Source organism: Xenopus laevis, chromosome 8L (assembly GCF_017654675.1).
Source record: "Xenopus laevis strain J_2021 chromosome 8L, Xenopus_laevis_v10.1, whole genome shotgun sequence".
In the NCBI taxonomy this organism is placed as follows: Eukaryota; Metazoa; Chordata; class Amphibia; order Anura; family Pipidae; genus Xenopus; species Xenopus laevis.
Window position 1 is genome coordinate 55600498 of NC_054385.1, and position 16249 is coordinate 55616746.

Sequence of the window (16249 nt, forward strand, 5' to 3'; positions counted from 1 at the left end):
GCCTTTAAAATATGACAGGGTACAGTATCTTCTCTGTGCTAGGCAATAGCAGAATGGCCATCAGATAACTGTATTCTCTCCTTAGACTTGGGTTGGAAACAAAAGAAGAAAAATGAGCAGCAGTAAAAGTTATAAAGATTCTGGAACTGCTTTACTGGGGTCAGTGTCAAACTCTCCTTCGCGTCCTCCAGAAGTATGTGTTAGAAATGTGCCAAATAATACCAGAACTCAGCCTCCGCAGACTTCTTCTAACAGTGATCTAATTATGAACTGTGTCTACAGTCCAAATACTTCTTTGGTTAGACAGGGGTCTACTCCTCCAACCACAACTCCTAAGACCGAGACACTGAAACCCAACCTGCCCAGACCAGCTGGAAGAAAAGAAGGAGAGTATCTGAAAATGCAGGTTCCTGTACAACGGCAGGCACCTCTATCAAAGAGCTCCTTACAGCAGCTGGATGAGAAGACTGTTAAGTTATCACGACAGCCAAGTGTAGCAAATCCTCCAAACTCTTTGTATGCCAAGAAAAATTTTAGTGTATCCACTGGTCAAATGCTAGAAAGAATAGCTCCTCAGAAAACAACGACTTGGTCTATAAAAAGTGCGCCAGCTCCTCCTGGAGGCCAAAGGTTATACAGATCAGAGCGACCCAGTGTAAGTCCAATTGGCAACGCCTCTGCGGGGCAACGAAACAGAGAGTCTTCTTGTGGCATAAAAAATCTTGAGATCCGTGAAGTATTTTCATTGGCTGCTACGGAACATTCTTCAAGGACTTTGGGAGGTGCTGTAGAGGACAGGCCTCGTTTTGTCGAGAGCAGTTGTTTTTCTATTGCTATGGAAACAGGAGATGTCGATGATGAGTATGCTCGGGAGGAAGAACTGGCATCTATGGCTGCACAAAACCAATATCAAAACCGATATAGGGAGAATAACTGTTCCCCAAATTTGGAGAATCGCTGTGCGTTATCTCCTATGCCAGTAAGAACAGGAACTTGTAAGACAATGACACCTAATACAAGAGACTTATCAGAAGGTTTGATGTTTCAGAACAAAGACTACTACTTATCACATAATACCTCAACACACAACACAACCAGCCCACAATATCCTGGTGGCGGTAATGCATCAAGGAACAGCATGCATCCGCCCTACACAGCATCTCCTCCACTAAGACTTTCACAGAACCAAAATAACTACCAGGTACATTGTTTGGGTTTATCGGTAAATACATGTGAGTTAGAATGGATTTATCGTACAACTTATCTTTCATTAAAGAGGTTGTTCACCTTTGAGTTAACTTTAAGTATGATGTAGAGAGTGATATTCTGAGACAATTTGCAATTGGTTTACATTTTTTTTTATAATTTGTGGCTTTTGAGTTATTTAGCTTTTTATTCAGCAGCTTTCCAGTTTAAATTTTAAAACTGGTTGCTATGGTCCCAAATACCTTAAAACCATATATTGATTTAAATAAGAGACCGGAATAGGAATAGGAGAGGACCTGAAGAGAAAGATGAGTAATTAAAAGTAGCAAATAAAAATTATTGTGTGGCATTACAGAGCATTTGTTTTTAAATGGTTCAGTGACCCCATTTGAAAGCTTGAAAGAGTCAGAAGAAGAAATAATTGAAATACTATAAATAATGAAGACCAATTGAAAAGTTGCTTAGAATTGACCATTCTGTAACATACTAAAAGTTAATGTAAAGGTGAACCACCCCTTTGAGGTACAGAAACAAACCTGGAAGTTCCCATGATTGATTGACTTAGAGGCCCATTTATGACACGAATTTCTAATTCATGTATGTTTTTTTAAAACTCCCATAAACTTCCATGAACTCGTAATTTTTTCAATCGAAATTATATGAATTAAATTTTTTAAACTATGCTTATTTAAAAACTATGCAACTAACTCCAAAACTGTGCAAACAACTCCAAATTGATCCCTGGACGTCTCCCATTGACTTAAACAGCAATTCTTGCAGGTTTTTGGTGGCAAATAGTTGAATTTGAGTTCTTAAAGGGCCAGAGTATGATAAATCACAAATTTTTATAAAAACTCAAATTCGAAATAACTCCCTAGTTGAATTTGACACTTTGGACCATAAAAAAACTCGAAAATTGCCCTGTGTTTTTATGTATGTACTCAGCAGACTTTTAGACTGTCTTAATTTATGCTGATGTACAATATATACATATATATATATATATATATATATATATATATATATATATATATATATATATATATAATCCTCTACTGAAGAAGCCGCACTCACAGGACTTATCACAAAGACATACATGTTTTATTTAGAAACTAGCGTTTCGGCTGCAACACCAGCCTTTGTCAAAGCTGGTGTTGCAGCTGAAACGTTAGTTTCTAAATAAAACATTTATATCTTTGTGATAAGTCCTGTGAGTGCGGCTTCTTCAGTAGAGGATTGTATGCAGTTGCTTGAGGCAGTGAACCCAAGCAGCGTGAGTCGGTTTATCATGAGTGCTGTGATTTTGGGGAAATATATATGTGTGTATATATATATATATATATTTATATATATATATATATATATATATATATATATATATATATATATATATATATATATATATTTTATTTATTTTTTTGGAAAGTTAACACTAGGCCTTTATTTGGTGGTGTCTCATTAGAGTTCCTTCGTTAACTTTGTATTTGACAGATGCTAAAATACTTATTGGAGATATGATTATGATCTCTTTTTGAATACATCTTTATCCTGAAGAAAATGTAATTGTGTGAAAATATTGCTGATAGTGGCTTTCTATCTACAGATTTCAGGAAACCTCACAGTGCCTTGGATTACTGAATGCTCCAGGAAAAGAACAGTAAGGGACTTAATTAAGTAGCATTTTAGCATTTTGTGAGAATGGCATTTTCATTGTGTTTAAATATGACACATCTTTGCTGAGATGGAAAACGCATCTCTCCAGATGTGGCCAATGAATATCAGAAAATATGTATGAATCATTGTATTGTACTTTGCTAGTTGGCTTTTTGCTTCCAAGTAAAATTAATTAGAATTGTGTGAGCAGAAATGTAGATATTTTAGGGATGTATTCATGAATCAGATAGTGTGTCCTTTCCTGTAAATTGTAAGCTACCAAGAAGTTACAGGCCTTGTGTCTTGGCACAATTGATAGGATTTAAAGAGTATATGCATTATTTGTTATGAGTGCTAGTCTGTCACAAATGAAACAATATTTTTTTAGTAATTTGGTATGAATTTCTGTGAACACTCTGAAGACATTTGGCATCTGACCGTATAGCTTCATAAAGGGCAAAGGACACCTAGGTACTTTCTTTTCTGTAGGCCTTTCTTATTATCTGTTGAAATAGAATTGAACTCCATTTTACAAACTTAGATGGTTTTGAAGGGAATAGGCTGTGTACGAAGCACTAAAATTTACTCAGCTGAAATGAAATGAAGGTGAAATATTTGCCTGGAACAGCAAGGGATTTTCCATTAGCCAAAAATCTAAAGATACACCAAACTAACTGAAACTAAACTTATCTAAAGATATGGATGCAGCCAAATATTTAATCCTTCAAAAAAAGTTAAGCTGATCTTTGACATAATGTTTGGTCCTTCTCTGTTCCTTCCTTCTTGTAGGTGGAAGTGCTCTAATGGTATATGCCCTTTTTGGTGCCTGCAACCTCTGTCTTCTTTTTTTGTTTTACTTTCTGCCAGGTTGGGCTATGATTTGATGGGCCTCACCCCATGGGTTACCCGCAAAAACCTGTGGTACCCTGCTGGGTTGTGGGTAGAATTTTCGGCTGTGGGTATAGACGCGGGTCGGTGGTTCTGCGGGTTGCGTGTCGGGCCGCGGGTCTTCTCAATAGAGATTTTTACTCTTTTTTTCTGATCACGGCTACTTCCGATGATGTCACTTCCGATTTAAAATGACAGCACTTCCTGTTTTACTCCTTATTTTCTTATCACGCCTACTTCCTGATTCTTGATGGTCAGCAGGTCGCTGGTCCAGGTTGTGGATAATATATTTGAGGTTTGGGTAGTGGGTCCAAGAGGGTAAGAATGCGGGTTGCGGGTCCGGGCTGCGGATTGCAGGTTGCGGGTACAGGTCGGGTATGGGTTCCAAAAAATGGACCCGCGCAGGACTATATTTATAGGTGCATTAAACTGTCTATATGGTATGTTATGATGAAGGTGAGGTTTAGGCAGGTGTGAACTGGGCAGATCAGGGGTTTGGTGTGTGTAGTGGCCTTTTTTTATTGTGGCCCCATTCTACTATCTTAGAAGTATGGGGCTCTATGATTCCTGATGGCAGCCTTGTGCATATGAATGCAGGGTTTTATTGAAATGTTGGATTCTTGGTGTCTTTAGAAAGGCCATGTAAGGCTGTTCATCATTAGAATTAGCTCACCGTGTTTTAAACATACACACAAGCCTGCAATTTGTGCTTATATAAAATGTAATTATTTCCTCTATAGATCAGTTTTATAACCATCCATAGAAAGCAGATCAAAACTAAATGAAACACTGTACATGAGTGCATTGTGATTCTATTATCAAGAAGAGGAGGGAGTTAATGTCTTTTTTTTCATAAAAATAAGTATTGAAAAAAACTGACCTGGAGGTGGGCATTGAAAGTACTGTTTCTATATTTGCAGATGATACTAAATTGTGCAGAACTATAGGTTCCATGCAGGATGCTGCCACTTTGCAGAGTGATTTGTCTTAGTTGGGAAACTGGGCAGCAAACTGGAAAATGAGGTTCAATGTTGATAAATGCAAGGTTATGCACTTTTGCAAAAATAATATAAATGCAAGTTATACACTAAATGGCAGTGTGTTGGGAGTGTCCTTAAATGAGAAGGATCTAGGGTTTTTTGTAGATAACAAGTTGTCTAATTCTGGGCAGTGTCATTCTGTGGCTACTAAAGCAAATAAAGTTTTGTCTTGCATAAAAAAGGGCATTAACTCAAGGGATGAACACATAAGTATGCTTCTTTATAGGTCCCTGGTAAGGCCTCATCTGGAGTATGCAGTGCAGTTTTGGACTCCAGTCCTTAAGAGGGATATAAATGAACTGGAGAGAGCGCAGAGACGTGCAACTAAATTGATTAGAGGGACGGAAGCCTTAAATTATGAGGTAGATTGTCAAGGTTGGGGTTGTTTTCTCTGGAAAAAAGGCGCTTGCGAGGGGACACTTTACAAGTACATTAGAGGACATTATAGACAAATAGCAGGGGACCTTTTTACCCATAAAGTGGATCACCGTACCAGAGGCCACCCCTTCAGACTAGAAGAAAAGAACTTTCATTTGAAGCAACGTAGGGGGTTCTTCACAGTCAGGACAGTGAGGTTGTGGAATGCACTGCCGGGTGATGTTGTGATGGCTGATTCAGTTAATGCCTTTAAGAATGGCTTGGATGATTTTTTGGACAGACATAATATCAAAGGCTATTGTGATACTAAGCTCTATAGTTAGTATAGGTATGGGTATATAGAATTTAATTAAAAGTAGAGAGGGGTGTGTGTATGGATGCTGGGTTTTCATTTGGAGGGGTAGAACTTGATGGACTTTGTCTTTTTTCAACCCAATTTAACTATGTAACTATGTATGAAATAAAGAATGAAAATAGACAGCAGGCAAAACATTGATTACATTGATTTTTTTCACATTGGAGGGTAATATCTACCATTTATTAAGTAGCAACTCATCTCTGTACTGAACAGGATTGGCTCCTGATGTTTAGGTGCCTTATTTAGGACCATGAGCAGTGGTCTTGTTTCCTCTCTGACTGAATATGCTTTGTGTTCCCTTCGTTTCCTGGCCTTGGTCTAATACAGAGCACAGTTTAACCCTGCACTTATATGACTGAGAAGAGAATTATAGAGAAAACTTTGCTTTGGCCTAGTAAATAGGTTAAAGGGGTTGATCACCTTTGAGTTAACTTTTAGGGGCATAGTTATCAAAAGTTTGGGTGAATTTTCGAATGAAAAAAATTACAATTTCAAGCTATTTTTTGTGTACTTCAACTAGGGTATAGTCCAAATTCGAAAATTTGAATATCGAAATTTGTCATGTAATGTCTCTTTAAAAATTCGACTTCGACCATTCGCCAAATTGCTGTTTTAGCCTATGGGGGACCTCCTAGAACCTATGTGAAGTCAATTGGTGGACTTTGAAAAATCTAATTTTTTGGGGGAAAAATCTAATTCAATTGAATGCGCTATTACTTTGATTCGTACGATTCGAATTCGGCCAAATGAGGACCTATTCGATCGAAAACAGATCTATTTGACCAAAAAAAAAAAAAACTTCGACTTAATTTTGGATGGTCTTTTTGAATTCGAATTTGTAGAAAGTGATGTTTTTTTGCAATTGGTTTTAATTATTTATTATTTGTGGTTTTTGCATTATTTAGCTTTTTATTTAGCAGCTCTTCAGTTTCCATTATAAAAAAATGTGGTAGCTGGGGTCCAAATTTCCCTAGCAACCATGCATTGATTTGAATATGAATAGGAAGAGGACCTTACTAGAAAGATAAGAAATACAAATTAGCAATAACAATACATTTGTAGCCTTGCAGAGCACTTGCTTTTTAGATGGTGTCAGCAACATCCATCTGAAAGCTGGAAAGAGTCAGAAGAGAAAGGCAAATAATTATAAAACTATAAAAAATAAATAAGAGCACCAATGAAAATGTTGCTTAGAATTGGTCATTCTATTACCTACTTAAAGGTGAACCACCCCTTTAATTTCCACAGGCAGGCTGACCTATACAATGGGGATTTAAAGCCATAAAAACACAGAAAATAAAAAGGAACAAAATATTGTAAATAATATTTGTATTGTCTACAATTATTTATTTATTTTGTAAAGGACTGTGGTTTCATAGTGTAGGGGCTTATTTGCCAGAGCAAAATGATAATCTATTGAAACAAATGTTTACTCCTAGATTGCTGGCACGTGTTGTATACACATAGCGCATTTATGGATGGTTGCTGATATTTCTAGCAGGCATTTTGTTGTGCGGTATTACATGAGTCATTACTAATACTACCCAGGCAGGTGCACCTCTGTTTTGTCATCTGATTGATGACTGACATTTTGCAAGCAGGCAGTTCAGCACTTGAACACTTCAATGGCAGCTTTCACAGCCAGGGTTAGGAATAACCTAACAATTGTTATGCAGAGTAAGTACAGTTCCAAAGCAAGTTGCTATAATATAATATCAACAGTAAATTCAAAAACGTAATTTTCTTTGTGCTTTAAACAGGCACACTATTGCTTATGCACTGCAAACTGCCAAGCGCTTTCTTTGTACAGTGAGGGAAAATTGTCTTAAAACATTTTACAGCAACGAGTGGGTTTTTAAATAGGCAAGTTTTCTTAAGACAAATTCAAATTGTATTGTTAGAATACAAAGTGCTGGTGATGTTCATGTACTGTTCATTAGCAACTCTAATGATTGCTGTCATTATTGTCATCGATCTAGTTTAACTAAAGTACATACTTTATGGGGTTTTTTTTGGTTTTTTTCTAGACTGCCGTCATTTTATGATGCATTTAGCTGCCAGTCCAAAAAGTAGATGTATTCTCTTTCAGAATTCCATCACTCTTTTAGGATGCACCAGGCTTTTTTGTCAGTGACTATGGGACATAAATTATTAATAGCAGATGTAACCCATTTGACCCTCCTTGTCTGCTATGCAAGAACAATGATGCCATATAGTTAGTAAAAGGAAAATGATAGGCTTACACTAAGGGGGTTATTTCTAAAGGTTGAGTTTGTGAGGTTTTTTTTCTACCTCGAATAAACTCACAACTCAAATGTTTGCTTATTTAAGAAAAAACTTGAATGTAGAAAACTCAATTGAATGCAATCAGGAGAAAAAAACTCAAATACTCAACTTTATGGAGTTAAAGGCTAAAAAACCTCAAATACCTCGATTGATACCTTGATTGAGTTTTCGAAAGCAAACCACCGGGAAAAAAATCATTTAGGCAAAAACCATCTTCAAATGCTTCCAGGGACCTCTGCTATTGACTTCTACATGACCTTGACATGTTTTAGCTGGAGTATTTTCCGATTCAGGCTCTTTGCAGCTTCAGGGCACAATAAATGTCAAAAAATTTTAATTTTTTTATCCAGTGGAATTTGAGACTTGTACCAGTTTTTTTATTGACATAAAAGAGGGCTATACTTAGCAAATAAGTAGGCTAGAAATGCTATATACACTATAATTTGGACTTCTGTAGTAGCTTAAGTCCACCCATAAGCCTTTAGCAGTAAAGGTCTGTGCCTCTAACCATGCCTCCAGTAGATGTTCATCCCAATTACTGCTGATTCACATATCTTGCTCTAGACTGCTGTCAGTTGCTTATGCTTAGGCATAGACAATACATACAATATATATGGCAGGGAACTTACATCCTCAGCTATAAGGCTGCTATCCTGTAGATATTCCTAAAACAGTTCTTGGTGGATGCTATAAGCAATTTATCACATCAACTGAAATGTGGTGTTTTTCCATTATGCTGTGTTCAGATCAAGGATGCATTTGTTGGAATTATGAGGTGTCCTTAAAGGGGAACTATCATCTGAAAAAAATATTCCAAATCCTATTTTATCACATAAGTCAAGCAAAATAAACTTTAATTACATTAAATAAATTATTTGAATCTTGTTTCCTTCGGTCTGGGAATTCATAATTATAGCAAGCAGGCAGGAACCATTTTGGGGACACTGTTTTTAAGGCAAATCTTGCATCATTGCAAAATCTTGTTTGTGCACCAGAACGGGGGACCTGATGTCCATCCCCAATACACGGTTACACAATTAAATGGTAAAGAGAGAGGAGGAATGTGGGCAGTGCTGTGACATCTACCAAGTGCTGAATGGAAAGTGAAAGTAGTTGCTGCCCCACCCCTATGCTTAAGGCAACTGCTATGAAAGCATTAATAAAAAAAATAATTTGGATTTCATGTATATTTAAAAAGGTCTTTTATTATACAGCTTTTTATGTCTGGGTGACAGGTCTGCTTTAAGGTACACATCAGCATGCAGTCAGAACATATTTGTGGACGAATAAGGATCTCTAGAGATGCTGAACTGCAAATACGTTACAAAGGCATGATCAAGTAAAGGACCTGCACTTTAAAGGGGAAGGAAACCTCGTCGGCGCTAACCCCCCTCCCCCCTCCCGTGTATTGCCCCCCCTTCCTCCTCCCCCCTGGCCTACCCCTCCCGCTGGGCAAATTCCCCTAACTTGTTACTTACCCTTCTGCGCAGGTCCAGTCCAGGGAGTTCACAGGCGACATCTTCTTCCACGCGTTCTTCTTCCTCCTTTGACCGGCGCATGCGCAGTAGGATCATTTCGCCGGTACAATCTACTGCGCATGCGCGTGACTTTTGGCGCATGCGCAGTAGATCCGTACCGGCGAAATGATCCTACTGCGCATGCGCCAAAACGCCGGTCAAAGGAGGAAGAAGATGTCGCCTGTGAACTCCCTGGACTGGACCTGCGCAGAAGGGTAAGTAACAAGTTAGGGGCATTTGCCCAGCGGGAGGGGTAGGCCAGGGGGGAGGAGGGAGGGGGGGCAATACACGGGAGGGGGGGTGGGGGGTTAGCGCCGAGGAGGTTTCCTTCTCCTTTAAGGCTACATTTGATTTAAAAGTATTTCTGTTACTACTGTTATTTATATGGGAAGACTGCGAATGAGCACATTACTCTTGCTTACAAGGAAGGATACATTCAGTTGCTAACATCACTTGTTACCAATTTTGCTCTGTCCCTGCAGCTCCAGGACCGTACTCAGTTCAGTGACCATGATCTGTCAACTCTGAAGAAATACTGGGATAACGGCATGACCAGTTTGGGCTCAGTTTGCAGAGAGAAGATAGAAGCAGTGGCTTCAGAATTAAACGTAGACTGTGAAATAGTGCGGGTAAGAAAGTAACATAAGTGTTGAGAATCTTGGAGTTGTGAATAATGTGGTTAATCTGACACTGGTTACAAGTAGTGATGAGCGAAAACTTTGCAAAACTGCAAAAAAATGGCAAAATGCATTGAAGTTAACAGGCAGCAATCTTTTTTTACCCACAACAGTTTGCTAAAAAATTCGCAGATGGTGAAGTGGAAAAAACATCTCTCATCACTAGTTAGAAGGGGTGGATTATATATGATATGCCTAATAATCTGACTGCTAAACAAACCTTTAGTAAGTAAAAAAGCTATACATTCATAAAGTGAAGCAGCAGACATCACTACTCACACAGCAGGCACATAGTACAGCTGGGGAGATACAGTACATCAAAGACCAGTTTATTTCTGTTCTTAGCTTTCATCTTTGTCCCACTGGGGAAAGAACCATATGGCATAAGAAAGTTACTCCAGTAACTCAGTTAATCAGTTACACAATGCAGTGATGTCCTGTTTAGCAACATGAAATCCATCCATTAGAGTTCATTGCAGTGCATTTACAGCTCGGAACACCTAGGTACCTTCCCTGAGAGTCCACCGAGCCACTGGCATACAAGTGAAAGATTTCAATAAAAAATATTGTCATATTGGCAAAAACATTTAAAGGAAAACTATACCCCTCAAACAATGTAGGTCTCTATAACAATATATTGAATAAAACAGCTCATATGTAAAACCCTTCTTCAAGTAAATAAACCATTTTCATAATAATATTGTTTTTTTAGTAGTACTGTCACTTGAAAAAGTTTGGGAACCCCTCTCTGCATAATAATTTACTCGACTTTCAACAAAAAAGATAACAGTGGTATGCCTTTCATTTCCCAGGAACATCTGAGTACTGGGGTGTTTTCTGAACAAAGATTTTTTGTAATTTTGCTAATTTTAATGCATGTAACTGCTCAATACTGATTACTGGCAACACCAAATTGGATGGATTAGCTTTTTAAGCCTTGAACTTCATAGGCAGGTGTGTCCAATCATGAGAAAAGGTATTTAAGGTGGCCAATTGCAAGTTGTGCTTCTGTTTGACTCTCCTCTGAAAAGTGACAGCATGGTATCCTCAAAGCAACTCTCAAAAGATCTGAAAACAAAGATTGTTCCATATCATGGTTTAGGGGAAGGCTACAAAAAGCTATCTCAGAGGTTTAAACTGTCAGTTTCAACTGCAAGGAAAGTAACCAGGAAATGGAAGACCACAGGCACAGTTGCTGTAAAACCCATATCTGGCAGGCCAAGAAAAATACAGGAGCGGCATATGCGGAGGATTGGGAGAATGGTTACAGACAATCCAGAGATCACCTCCAAAGACCTGCAATAACATCTTGCTGCAGATGGTGTATCTGTACATCGTTCTACAATTCAGCACAACTTGCACAAAGAACATCTGTATGACTTTCGTCACTCACGCCAAAAACAGAGTTGCTTGTTGTATACAAAAGCTCATTTAGATGAGCCACCATCATTTTGGAACAAAGTGCTTTGGACTGATGAGACAAAAATTTAGTTATTTTGCATGGCGATAGAAGAACACCGCATTCCAAGAAAAACACCTGCTACCTGCTGTCAAATTTGGTGGAGGTTCCATCATGCTGTGGGGCTAGTTCAGGGACTGGGGCCCTTGTTAAAGTCCAGGGTCGGATGAATTCAACCCAATATCAACAAATTCTTCAGGATAATGTTCAAACATCAGTCGCAAAGTTGAAGTTACGTAGGGGTTCGATATTCCAACAAGACAATGACCCTAAACACATTTCGAAATCTACAAAGGCATTTATGCAGAGGGAGAAGTACAATATTCTGGAATGGCTGTCACAGTCCCCCGACTTGAATATCCTCGAAAATCTATGGGATGATTTGAAGCAGGCTGTCCATGCTCGGCAGCCATCAAATTTAACTGAACTGGAGAGCTTTTGTATGGAGGAATGGTCAAAAATACCATTATCCAGAATCCAGACACTCATCAAAGGCTATAGGAGGCATCTTGAGGCTGTTACATTTGCAAAAGGAAACTCAACTAAATATTGATGTAATATCTCTGTTGGGGTGCCCAAATTTATGCACCTGTCTAATTTTGTTATGATGCATATTGCATATTTTCTGTTAATACAATAAAATGTATGTCATTGCTGAAATACTACCATAAGACATGTTATATATTAAAAGGAAGCTGCTACTTTGAAAGCTCAGCCAATGATAAACAAAACTCCAAAGAATTAAGAGGGGTTCCCAATCCTTTTCATATGACTGTATGTGCCATTGGGTAATCATAAATATAAAATTGCCATTTTAAAAAATAAGGGCAGCCCCCTGTGATCGTAGGATTCACGGTGCACACAAACATACCAAACAAACGATACTTGTTAGTTCTGAGTGACAGAGTTCTGTCTTACTTCCACACTTCTTCCTGTTACAGTTAGAGTTGTTGTATTTCTGATCAGGTGATCTCTGAGGCAGCACAGAGACCATCACGAAATGGTGGTTCAAGGTAAGAGATGTAAAAGGGCAATATTTTCTTAAATATATATTCCAGTTTGATAAAATTCTTTATTATGCCACGTAAACTATCTGTTGCTCAAGTATTCATTTTGGGGGTATAGTTTTCCTTTAATAAAGAAAACACATTATCAGGAAGATACTTGAATCTAGATACAAAAATGTGTTCCTAATAAATTAGTGTACGGATAGGGCTTTTAGGTAAATAGCATACAAGCATGCCTTCTTCCGAGGTTTTGGTCTGCCCATACCATATGTTAGGCTAGTGCCAAATGGGGCTGTCAGCTGATTTCAGAGCAATAATGCAAACTCTCTCATTTCATAGCCAAAATCAGCTGTGTGTGCCTACACCCGAGCCAACACAACGGTTCCTGGTGCAGGCAGGAGAAGGGGCCAATGTCCATGTAGGAGCTGATTTTTGGATTTCGTATTTCAGCAGGCCATTTTAATCCTTCTGTGTGGCACTAGCTTTAGGTCAAGAGCAGACAGTTGGCTGTGCTGCTCTGCTTTCAGCCTGCATATTTTTTTAGGCTGAGAGAAGTAGATCTGCTCCATGCCCCAGCTCCATACAACTGAACCGCTTCCACTTGAACACAGGCACATGCAGCACAGCGGAGATTGGCCTGAAAATGCCTTCTTTCGAGTATTTGGTCCGACCTCTGCTCCACCGAGGTTGACTGCACACAAATGGATCTTATTCATATCCAGAGATGGGGTACGGAGCTTTCTGCTTTTCTCAGCCTGAAAAAAATCAATACATGAAACATCAGTGCAAAACAGCTTATAATATAGATGAATGGGTGGAACAAATAGAGGGGCAAAATTGTTATATGATTTATTTAAACTTTCCTGACAGGACAGTTTTAATGGATTTATACATTTTTAAAAGTGTCAATATATCAAAATATGTTTATTTTAAGAAGCCAAAGGGCATTCTACCCTATGGTAGTACTTAGTGGCAGTCACCTCTCTGTATCCTTACTCCCCAATGCCAATTACATATGGGGAAAAAGAATTGTAACGTATTAAAACAAGTCTTGATTTTTTATTTATTTCGTTTGTGTTTTTTTTTTGTAGAGTAACTGGAAAGATTTGGCAAGAGGGGATGCCATTAAAATAAATGTGTTACATAATGATTGCAGCTGATGCAATGATAACGAGTGTAGGCTTTTGGAAGCAAGCATAATTTAGTAGTGAAAGCAACATTTGACGAGCTACATTCCCTCCATTCTCTGGGCTAATTTCCTAATTATGTTTTTATAGACAGGAAAGAAATATGGTTGGAAGTGAACAATAAATTGTTTTAAAAAGTAAGAGCAGCCAATGATATTTTTGTTCACAGTGTATTCCTGAATTTAAGACTAAAATAGAAAAAAAAATCCTTCCTGTTTCCAAGATGAAAATTGCAAGTTACAGTGCGGTATGATTAATCTAAATTAATCTAACCTTGTGTATACTTTTTTTTTGCTAAAAAATTATCCGTCCTCTTCCTGGATGTATTTGCCATAATGAATTTGTAATCCTTATTGCTTTTACTGAAAGATCTATTTCCATTGCTTAAGCTGAAATCTACTTTTCTGCAATCTCAAGGGGTATATTGTGTGCCCTCTGCATATTTCTGTTGATGGAAACTTTGTGAGATGATTTCTTGTATCGATCTTATGTTTATTTGCAGTCCTATCTTATCCTTGCTTGTGTCTTTTTGATGATTTGACAAGCATTTCTTCAAAATTGATTCTTTTCTTATGAGTCCTTATGTATCTGTATAAATTGTCATAAACTGATAGCTTTGCAACACCTGACTGACATTCCAAGTAATTGTAGCTTTTTAACAGGGCTTTTCATAATACAATTTTGTTTTTAATAATTTTTTTTAGCCTTTCTGTTCTTTACTATGTTATTTACATTGCTAAGAATCTAGTGTTTCCTCGTTTTTATTTCTTTGTAGTGTTTTTTTATTTCTTGTGAGGCCTGTCAGCAAGGTAAAAAATGCAGTTGATATTGAAAGAGGAAATGCATTCTTAGTTTAGATTGCTATCAAAATTCCTTATACACTTAAAACCATCAAGCATATTTGCATTTCAACCTAGGCCTGTTGTAATTGCCCATGCTTAGAAGTCAGGGAGAAAGTTTATCCAGTGTACTGAGAAAAGGGAGAGAAATTCACAATGGTCTCCCTAAAACTGCCTGCCTCTGCCCTGTGCAGTTGGGTGAAAGAAATAAAAGTTAGGGGTCAGAACTGCCATTCCCCTTAAAGGAGAACTAAACCCCCGTTAAGCAAAAACCCCCGTCCCCTTTTCTCCATTGGCCCCTTTCCCTGCATTCTCCCTCCATAGTACCATAATTGAGAAGAGCATTAACATTGGCATATTCATGCAGAGTTGCGGAGCTCATGGGCACCATCTTCAGTATCTTTGGATTACTCACAAAAGTGAGTGCAGACACTAAGTTTTTTCTCGCATACGCAGTTGGGGCCAGTTTGGTATTTGTGCCTACTGCGCATGCACTGGAAGCTCCAAAGATTGCTGAAGGAAAACAGGAGGATCTGAAGATGGCGCTCATGAGCTCCACTACTCATGAAAATGCCGTCATTAATGCCAGGGATAATTCTTTTTAAGTAAGGTACTAATGAGGGAGAAAGCAGGGAGGGGGCCAATGAAGGGGAGGGGATGGTTTTCGTGGGTTTAGTTCTCCTTTAAATTACAGATGTGGTAGCCACATAGAAATTGATATGATTCCTTCCTCAACCTCACTCTGTGCATAAACACTGGGACATATCATTTCCCATTTGCACCTCTGTTTCTACCTACATCTAAGGACATATTGTAGACTCTTTTTTTTTGAGGTTCCTTAATGTTTTTGAGAAAACAAGCAGCATTCTATCTGCATATCTGAGAAGTCTTTTCCCCTTGTTTACCACAGATAACAATGTAAACTTTGTACATTCATTTCTTGAAAGGGCTTACGTTAACACATATCAAACCAATATCCATCTTTGCTTGCTTCATTTTATATTTACTACAGATGTTAGAGAGGATGACTCATGTGGTGGAATCATCTCATTACAGCTGACCATACATGGGTAGATGTTGGCTATGAACTCAACCACTCCATGTATTGTTAGGCTATTGGCCGGATAAATGACCTTGAGCAATATATAATGGGGGTGTGACAAGCTGGCTGCCTGTACACATAATTTTTGGGGGAAAGTAGCTATGGTGGGCAGGTAAGCATAGGATCAGTAGCATAAAGACAGGGACACCACGTCTTCAGGCAAACATCGGTTTATTCAGGCAAACTCTTCCCAACATAAAGTCACTGGAACACAGTTGATTAGTGCTTTAAAAGCACACATTCAACACTTTTCCCCATTCTGGGGTTCTCACCATACAGGGTTTCTTCCACACTCTGGAATATTCTGGCTTCTTACTAAGCCCTGCTGACTTTTCCCTCATGGGATATCAGCTCACCAGCCTTCTGTCCTGTCTCACCTTACAGCTTTCCTCAATCACTTTTAACTCTCAATTACCTGGTCACGTCTCCCTCTGCTCCTTGCAGTGTCAGGCAGCCCCCCAGCCCCTCTGGGAGACACAGACAGGTAACCTTTCTGCTCTGTGTCCTGCTCAGAGAGACCTTCGTAACACCCTCACTACAGTTAAATACCTTTCTACAGGACAACTTTCCTGTGGAAAATGAGCTCCAATATGCGAAATGGACCACTGGAATGGATTGTCTTGCTTCCAGGGCCAGACAGCAATATCCTTTA

General features: G+C 38.5%; 1 protein-coding gene across 2 annotated transcripts in view; it reads left to right on the forward strand.

Moving 5' to 3' along the window:
• The window catches only part of hdx.L (highly divergent homeobox L homeolog), a 62273-nt gene that overhangs the window by 9227 nt on the left and 36797 nt on the right, over window positions 1–16249 (forward strand). For both annotated transcript variants that reach the window (XM_018229944.2, XM_018229942.2), the window contains exons 4-6: window positions 86–1201; window positions 2810–2863; window positions 9809–9955. In XM_018229944.2, coding sequence (XP_018085433.1) covers window positions 86–1201; window positions 2810–2863; window positions 9809–9955 — 1317 coding nt within the window. The remainder of the gene's footprint in view (window positions 1–85; window positions 1202–2809; window positions 2864–9808; window positions 9956–16249) is intronic.